At 36.2% G+C, this 9,069-nt stretch overlaps 1 protein-coding gene across 6 annotated transcripts in view; it reads left to right on the top strand.

The window, feature by feature from the left end:
- The window catches only part of RCOR3 (REST corepressor 3), a 50,438-nt gene that overhangs the window by 807 nt on the left and 40,562 nt on the right, over positions 1 to 9,069 (top strand). For 5 of the 6 annotated variants that reach the window (XR_009505721.1, XM_059938643.1, XM_059938652.1 and 2 more), the window contains exons 2-3: positions 5 to 61; positions 7,777 to 7,854. Coding sequence is in view for 4 of the 6 variants with exons in the window: in XM_059938643.1 (XP_059794626.1) it covers positions 5 to 61; positions 7,777 to 7,854 (135 nt within the window). In the remaining 2 variants the exon portion in view is untranslated. Of the gene's footprint in view, positions 1 to 4; positions 62 to 7,772; positions 7,855 to 8,059; positions 8,411 to 9,069 lie in introns of those variants that run through there. The other variant, XM_059938680.1, reaches the window with a different exon arrangement.

Here is a 9,069-nt window from a genome sequence, read left to right as displayed (position 1 = left end):
GCAGATGTTGGGATGAGAGTCGGAGCTGAATACCAAGCTCGGATCCCTGAATTTGATCCAGGTAGATCTGTTTGCTTAAGCAAAATCCTGTCTCCCCTTTTCTGGGATTGGTTTAGGGTGGAAGGGGTAGAGGGCGGGCGGGTGGGGTTGGGGTCCGGGTGTGCGGTTGGGAGGAGATGCGGGGCTGGGATGGGCAGGCATCTTTGGCGGGGAGGCTGTCACGCTTGGCAGGGCTGTGACACAGGGCGTGTGGGCAGATGTGTGCATTGCAAGGTTAACATGGTTCCTTTGGAGGCCACTTGCCCGCTAGTGGCATCACCTTTCTACCGCTTGAGCCCGGGGTGAACGGAGGAAGACGGCCCCTCGGCGGATTCAGGGGTCGGAGGCCGGGGGTGGAGCGGCTGCGGGGCCGAGAGCTGGAGGAGAGGGTGTGCGGGCTGTGTGTGGAAGAACCATGCAAATGTCAGTTGCCACACCACCGGCCCCCGGGAGCGGAGGCCCGCGCTCTGCTAGGGCGGCGATCCCCGGGCTGCTGTCACCGGCCGAAGCCGAGGGCGAGCCCTGCCCGACCCGCGCACACACGGGATTTTCTTTTTTCTTTCTTTTTGGCTAGGTGGTGTAGCTTTGGTGGCGACAGCTTTGCGGAGTGTAGGAGCCGCGGAGCGAATGGGATTGGGGGAAGAGGGTGGGGAGAAGCCAGAGGCACACCTCGCTCCAGAGCCAGCCCTGGGAAGTCAGACCACAGGACAGTGACTGCAGCTGCCAAGGAGACATTTTCTCCCCTAGCAGCCAGGTTCCAGCGTCCTCTGCCAACCCAGCTTGCGGGCTCCCTGTCTACTTTTCTCCAAACAGGCTCTCTGGCGGTCACGGGATTTCAGCCTGGACGGGGATTGGGCGAGAGTTCCGCATATGGAGGCGCCCTTGTTGGAGCCTCTCGGAGTGGAGCGTATTTCCTTCTCCCCCCAGCCCACCACAGACCCTCTTCAGTTCAGGCTTTGGGCAGACTTTGAAGGGGCTTCCCCACCCCACACCCCCGCTTCTTGTACTTAGTTTTTGCCCATTGCCCGCTTATAGTAATGTTGTGTCTCTGTCAGACTCTTGAATTCTATATTAGATATTAATAGGGGTTACTTGTATTTCTTGGGGGGAAATAGCATGTTTATTTGATTATAGGGTCTCGATGGGTATTTTCATTCCTCTCCTGCCCATTACTGCAATGCAAAGTGATATTTACCAACCATTTAAAGATTTTTAGGGTTTAGACAGCTTTTCTTGTCCCAAGGGAGAGGGTAAAATAATGTGTGTTAAAAGGATTGTCAGCGCAGGCTATTTTTCAACAGGTAAAAACAATGATACAAAAGTGCTCACTAGATCAGAGTTGCCTTCTAAATGACATGGCTTTGATACATTTTATTCAAAAGCTGCCTTCTAAATGACGTGGCTTTGATACATTTTATTCAAAAGCTATCACTGTGTGTGCTGGAGGGCTTCAAATAATTTTAAATGTTGTGAAACTAATTTTCTTTATTAATGTAGCGAGTAGGTGAATGGCACTTTCACATTACAGTGCTCTGCCTCAGGTTTTAGCTTGACATTTGGAAAGTGCTTGCTCTGGCTTAAGACAGACTGAATTAATCACTCATCTCTTATTTTTGTACCCTGAGCAAGTCACTGGCCCTCCGTAAACCTCAGTTTCTCTAGCTGTAAAATGGAAATAAAAATACTTCGGGGAATTCTTGCCAAGGTTGTGTGAGTGGGCAAATGGCAGTTACTCAGTGAAGATTAAATTTCATAATTGTGAAGAATGATTCTGCATACATTTATTCCTTTCTGATTTGGGGCTTTCATTGGTATACTGCTTTTTCTGGAATAAACTTATTTCCAAATTAGAACTCAGCAGCATAATAAGCATACCTATCTTTTTGCCCCATTAGATAGGTTTATATTTCATAGACAACTATACACAAGTTGATTAAGGATGTTGTATTTAAGACCCAGACTTCATGCTAGACCAAATTTATGCATGCCATGGCCTGATCACTGTAGCAACTTTTGGAAAAAATTTCAAGCAAGCAAATACTAGAACAAATTTCAAAGTTTGAAAAGTAATTCATTGAAAGTACAGAATACTTTTTATGTGGTTTCACATGGCCACTATTTGTATTATCCAATTTACATTATCATATTTTGTCTAAGTAGAATATTTGAGGGAAAAATCACAAATATTACAATTTTTAAAGTTATATTCTCAATAATTTACTCAGACTATAGTTGATACTTTTTATTAGAATAAGGACAAATATGATATTCTTTAAATTCATCTACAGGTATGCCTCAGAGATAATTGCAGGTTTAATTCTAGACCATTGCAATAAAGCAAATGTCACAATAAAGCAAGTTACACGAATTATAGTTTTCCCAGTGCATATAAAAGTGTTCAATAGCATTAGGTCTAAAAATGCAATGTACATACCTTAATTAAAAAGTACTTTATTGCTAAAAAATTCTAACCATTTACTGCAATAGTAACATCCAAGATTGCAGATCACCATAACAATGTAATAATAATGAAAAAGTTTGAAATATTGCAAGAATTACCAAAATGTGACACAGACATGAAATGAGCAAATGCTATTGGAAAAATGGTGCTGATAGACTTGATCAACATATCTGTGAAGCACAATAAAATGAGGTATGCCTGTATTCATTTTCTCCTTAATAATCTGCAGAATATTGAACCCAAGGACACAACTAAAACCAGTTATCATTTAAACTTAGGTGGGCTTTTCTATAGTTGTTATAGGCAAATCTTGTCAAGCAAATGTAGATTATCAATTATTAGACACCTTTTACAAGGAAATTTTGAGCCTGTATGCCATTCAACATAGTACCACTGCTCTATCTTATTCTAAGTGTTGTGGTGGTGTGTGAAGTTTTTACCCCACATCAATCAATATCATTGGGTGAGAACTTAAACATATTTCTTTGGAAGAGATAAAGAGGAAAAGATGTTTATTAATTAATGATAGAAATTGAGAAATGGTCAGCTCCTCTCCTTTTCCCTTCTTCGTACTCTTATCTTTAGTCTCATAAACCACTCAATCTATCTTCATGAAGATTGCCCACCCGTAGCCATCCAAGTCATTTGGAAGAAAAATTCCTGAGGTATCAAGATTATGATGATCAGAATGTAGGAAAACTAAAAGAGGATTTTTTTGTGGAGGATATTTTTATTGGAGGAGACGATAGAAATTAAGGACAGAAAGAATGAATTATTAATATGAGTATTTTAGAAAATATGAAAGGAACTGAGATTTAAATTGGAATTACTGAAGTTAGGAGATTAGGAACAGTTTATGTTAATTGATGGACCATTGCTAAGAATGCTGTTATAAAAATTTACTAAGTGGATTTTTGATTCTTTTTTAGGTGACTCTTTTCCTTTTGATTCTTTGCTAGGCCTCCCCAACTTTTATTTAGTGCCTACTGACTATGCTTACATCATGAGGAGCAGTTTTGTGTGGTGATTAAGAGTCTTACCTCTTATCGTATGCCTTTTAGCCACTATGGCGTAGTGACCTTGGATGAACTGGGTACCTGATATATCCAAGCCTTAGTTTTCTCATTTGTAAAAGGGAGACACTATTAACTATATGACAAGATTAAGTAAAAATTAATGTATATAAAGCAGTGGCATTCAAAATATTTTGCCTGCATACTTGTAGAAGAAATTTGAAAAAACAGATTCCCATATTTTTAAGTTGACATCTGTTATTTGTCACTGAGTTTATTAGTTGAAAAATGTAATCTCCATTGTACTGAAAATGTTAACACTTTGAAATAAAGTTGTTATATACTTATTTGAAATGCATCCAATTAAATGTAAATATGATAGTAATGTGGTAGTATCTATTTTATAAAATATATGAACAGGCTCCTAACATTGTTCCTTTTGTTTTTGAAATCATTTCTGTGCATTTTCCTCACAGAATTTTGTAATACATTTTTGTGCTTGAAAGTGCATTATTGATCACCTATCCAATTTATCTACCATCATAGTATGTATTCTTGTGAACAAAAGGTTCTAAGTGTTAAATCTCTTCTGGCTTGAGTTATTATAATTAATGTGTAATTAATTAAAACTGTAATAGTCATGGTGCCTTGAGTAAAAGAGAGCTTTGCTGATGTTCATTTGACATCATAGAGGTTTTTAAATTTTAGGCAGTGTACTCTTGTAAGATTTGGGATGGGTGAGAGACCTGCCTTTTTTTTTTTTTTTTAAGTGAGGGAAGGGTGTTTGTGAAGAAGGAAGTCAGAAGTAGAATAAGTGTACAGCTTAGACTGCAGGTGAGTTCTCAGGCAGATTGTCTCGGGGAAGAAAACACAGGGAAGTTTGAAGTTCTGAAAACTGATTCCCAGAAAACTTATTCATGCTTGTGTACCTCTTGGAATGTCTTTGTTTACCTCAGTTTGAAATTGGTGAATTAAGTATATTTAAAAAATATTTGTAGTGTCTTACTGATCTCAATATTTAAGTTCTTTATATAGAATATTTGTTCCACAATTTCCATCAAAATCCTTAGTTGGAATGTCTTAAAGGAAATCTTAAAAGAAATAGAAGATTTATATTTTTGTACTTACTTTGAAACTTGCTATTGGTATAGAAATCCTAATCAAAATTATACTTTTGTTGTTGGTTTTCCCCAAATTGGTCTCATAAATGTATTTTACCAACTGCAGTTAAGGAGATCTAAAAGTTTTCAGAAGGCTTGAACTTTTGTTTCATTTAATACTTTAAAAAACTGATTGCTCAATAATTTTATTTTCATAACTGTTGAGCTACTATAGTCTTTTAAAATTGTGGTTGCTTGCTGTCTAAGTTTTGGTTTGTTTATTTTTGATCCATTCAGAAGCTAGGCTACTTCTAAGGCCTTGGTTATTTTGTTGCTGAGTCAAATTGGATTCTCGGTATTATTTCTGAATATCAGACAGTTTTGAGGTATAATCTTAAACACTGTTTTAGATAAAAGCAAAATAAAAATTGGGTTTATGTCCTTTAAATATTTTGGTTTACTTCAACTTTTATGATGGAAAGGGTAAAGCTTTACTGAATGCAAGTCATCCTGAGAGGTAAATTGTTTTTAATAATGCAAGTTACTTTCTCCTATTTTATAGGAGAGGAATCAGATCTGAGTTGTCAGTAAAACAAAAAAGTCATTTCAGCTATTCAGTTTCATTTTCAAAGGGTTGGTAAGAGAGGTCATCAGCCGTTTGAGTTAGAGCCCCATGAGATTTTATACATTTGTATTTTTATTTGATTGATAAGGTAAGAAGAAGCCTTTCCAGCGTACAGAAAGAAGGGGACTTAAAGAACTGTCTTCAGTAAGCATATAGTAGTAATCATAAGTCTTAGATAGTGCTTACCACATGCCAGGTACTTTACATATATGAATTCACTTCATTTTTGAACAACTCTGTGAAGAAGGTGCTCTCATTATCCCTATTTTTTAAGATGGGTTAAACTAACGCACGGACAGATTAAGTAAATTTGCTCAAGGTGACAAAGCTAGGAAGTGGCAGAGCTGGGATGCAAACCTGGAGTCTGGCTCTGTAAGTGGTTACACTCTTAACCATTATGCTAAGATATCTCTCATTTCCTATAAACATCAGTCATCTTTTGGTCCTAGTGGGACACATATATGAATGAAAATGGTGGAGTCCAATTCAAGAGTCAGGGAAAGAACATTGTGAAATGCCTAATTAGGCATTCTCTATACTCCAGACATACACACCCATACACCCATATTAGAAGAGCTGTTAGTCCCCACAGTTTGGATGCCAGTTTGTGTCAGAAGATCGGGCCCTTAATTACAGTGCTAAGAATTTTTGAGGAAACTTAACTATTGTTCTTCATGGGCGAGAATACAAAAAAAACCAAAATAGTTTATATCTGTTTAAGAAGAGATATTTAATGAAAATATTTTAATTCAGACTTTCTGTAATACAAGAATCAGATGCAAGGAAATATGTCTAAATATTAAGCATGTATGCTATTAAGACTTGAGACTTAATGGAAGCCTTTTCTTTGTTGCATTCCATGTTCTGTTAAGTAGTATTTAAATTATCTTACTGTCACAATCCATAGTGAAAAAGAATCAGTCCCATATTAAAGGATTGATGTTTAGGATACTCACTAGAAACAGCAATAGATTTTATTAATTAAATAAAGGCTTCTGATCAACTTAGATGTCTGTTTTATTTCCACTGAGTGGTTTAGCTATTTTGCTTTTGTGTTTTTATTTTATGTGGTTAAAAATTAAATATATACCTTAATATTTTTTAAAGAATTTTTTTAAAGACAGCTTAAAATTTATTTTTATTGAATATAAATTTTAGATAATGTACTTCTAACTTGCATTTTCTTAAATTCTCAGCTCCTATTTTTATCCTCTCTTATTAAAGATAGTTATGACAAAATGCAATATGTTTTGCTTTTAGCTTTATTTTGTAATTATGCTTTTTCTAATACTTTTATAGTATTCTCTCAATTCTTTTTTCTCCGTACCTAATTTTTCCTTATAGTAAAACGTACATAACTTAACAATTTTAGCTTCATATTGCACTAACAGTGTGTCATTCTCTAACTAAAATTTGTTGATTGAATATACAGTAGTGATGTGTTATGATTCTCCAAAAATAAAGAACGGCTGAGTGACATTAAATTATTGCTTGATAGATAAAGTCTCTAGTTGGGAGTATAATAGTAGTTACTTTTACCCCTGGAAATGAATGTTCCTTATTCTGAATAGCTTATAACTTTATAAATGATTACAGTTTAGCCTTAGAATTGTATTAATGTTTTCTGTAAGTAATTTTGGAATTCTAGTCATTAGTTGCTGGTGGCTATCAACAGCTCATAGTTTTAATTGACTTGAATGCACCTAAGAATTAGGAAGAAGCCAGAAAAGGACCATCGAGTATTTAAAGACAGAACCTACTGGCATGGACTTGGCTCTGGGATAGCTGTGTCAGGCCTTTCGTGCATTCTGTCTATTCTTAATTTACATGCAGTTTCAATAGAGCTTGATTTTTCTGACTTTTTAGATTATAACAGATTAGAAATAAATTAGAAACAGCAATAGTATGCTTCTAGATTAGAGGTAGACTCTCAGATTACATTAAGGAGAAATAGCATTATTAACTTTTCCATGGTTTGACTTTGTTATCCTCTTACACAGAGTACAAACTTTTATAAATATAAAAAGTAATAAATGAAATTAACCCTAAAAAGGAATAACTGGCAGACTCCTAGCAAGGAGAACAAGATTAAATAAAAAACATAAAAAGCAGATACAGGTATTTAAAAATTACAATAATCTTGGCCCATTTAGATATGGGCAAAACAATTAACTCATCACCTGAGGTATTCGCTCTAGTTTTAAAGCCAGAGTTTTTAATGACTCCTAAGTAACGTATAGAAGGTTAAATCAGATTTACTACCCGTTAAGAAGTAGGGATATAAAATGTACTTAATAAAGTCTTTCTTTTTAATTTAAAGAGGGTAAGCTTCAGTGTTTGTGAAATTTCGTTCGTATCTATAAATGGTATATTTACTATATTTAGTGTATATCTGTTTTCCTTCCTTTGTTTTCCTGTACTTTGTTTCTTTGTCCTCTTTTGCAGGTACTGTACTAAAATAAAAATAAAACTTACTTTGTTTATACTTATTTTGAATGTAAAGTTCATCGTATTCAAAATAATTAATTTTTTCCCCAGGTGCTACAAAGTACACCGATAAAGACAATGGAGGAATGCTTGTATGGTCTCCATATCACAGTATCCCAGATGCCAAATGTAAGTTTTCTGAAATTGAATGTTTATGTCAATAGGGAATCTATCAACCAATTCAAAATGCGACTTATATTTGTTTTTGGGTCTCTTAGATTCTCATAAGAAATCAGTTTGTCTTTGTTTTGTTTTGTTTTTTTGATGGAGCTTGTTATGTTAGAATGTTTTTCCTTTTGAAAGATAGTGGGTTGATCATTCCAATTTGTGTCAGGCCCAGGAAGACTGAAAAAACCTAGGATCTGATGGCATTGCTGCTTAAATCCTCAAGCAGGGGAGGGAGTTACTATGTAGACATCTGCACAGGCTATTCCTCAGTATATGAAGCTGTAAAGAAATGCCTTCAAACTTCCAAGAGCCCACTATCATTACCATTTTAAAGAGGAAAGGGGAAAGAACTGACTTCAGCAGCCATCAATCAGGTCATCTTTGTGCTCTCCATTTCTGGACGGAGACCTTCTGGATCATTGACCATGCACTTCTTGAATCATGGTGTGGCTTTAGACTTCAATGTGATGTAGCGGACCTGATCCTTTGCGGCACATCAGATATAGGAAACGTGCAGGTAACAAAACTAAGATCCCCACCCCTCCATTCAGTTATCATTTGATTTATTAAAACAAACAAACAAAAACCACTGAACAGCTATTCTAGTGGCTGTAAAATAAGCTTGTCTTTTAAAAATATTTACTAAATCTTAAAGATGTCCCATGATGGTTTATTTAGTTTCATGAAAATTAATGATGTCCTATGTATCATGTGCATAGTAAGTCTAGTCATACTTATTGATGCAGTAAGAGAACTAAAAATTGAAAACGGGGTATTATTCTGCATACCTGAGAATTCTTCCTATTTAAGAGCTTCAGAATACCAGCAAAAAGTCTAGCTGGTAAAGTAGGAATTATATGCCCTTGAGGTATTCTTAACAGAAAACACAAAATTGTACATTCTGTGTACTGAGAAACCTGAAAGAGACGATCAGGTTTTTTGGTTCAATCTTCATTATAGGCAGAGGTTTTCAGTCACAAACTGAGCATTAGGGTGTCATTGGTTTTTGCTGTTTTAGCACTGTTTTATACAATGGTGCATTTCTTAGCAAAATGGAAAACAAAATTCAGAAAGCCAACATGTCCTGGTAGTGGTGTGTCCATGTGGAATATCCAACTGAAGGTACAGGGCAGTGACTTTCATCCCTGGCTGTGCTTTGGAATCACTTAGGGGAAC

Source organism: Balaenoptera ricei, chromosome 1, assembly GCF_028023285.1.
Source record: "Balaenoptera ricei isolate mBalRic1 chromosome 1, mBalRic1.hap2, whole genome shotgun sequence".
Classification (NCBI taxonomy): domain Eukaryota; kingdom Metazoa; phylum Chordata; class Mammalia; order Artiodactyla; family Balaenopteridae; genus Balaenoptera; species Balaenoptera ricei.
Note: the sequence above shows the minus strand (reverse complement) of the source record. Positions and strands in the feature narration are given on the sequence as shown.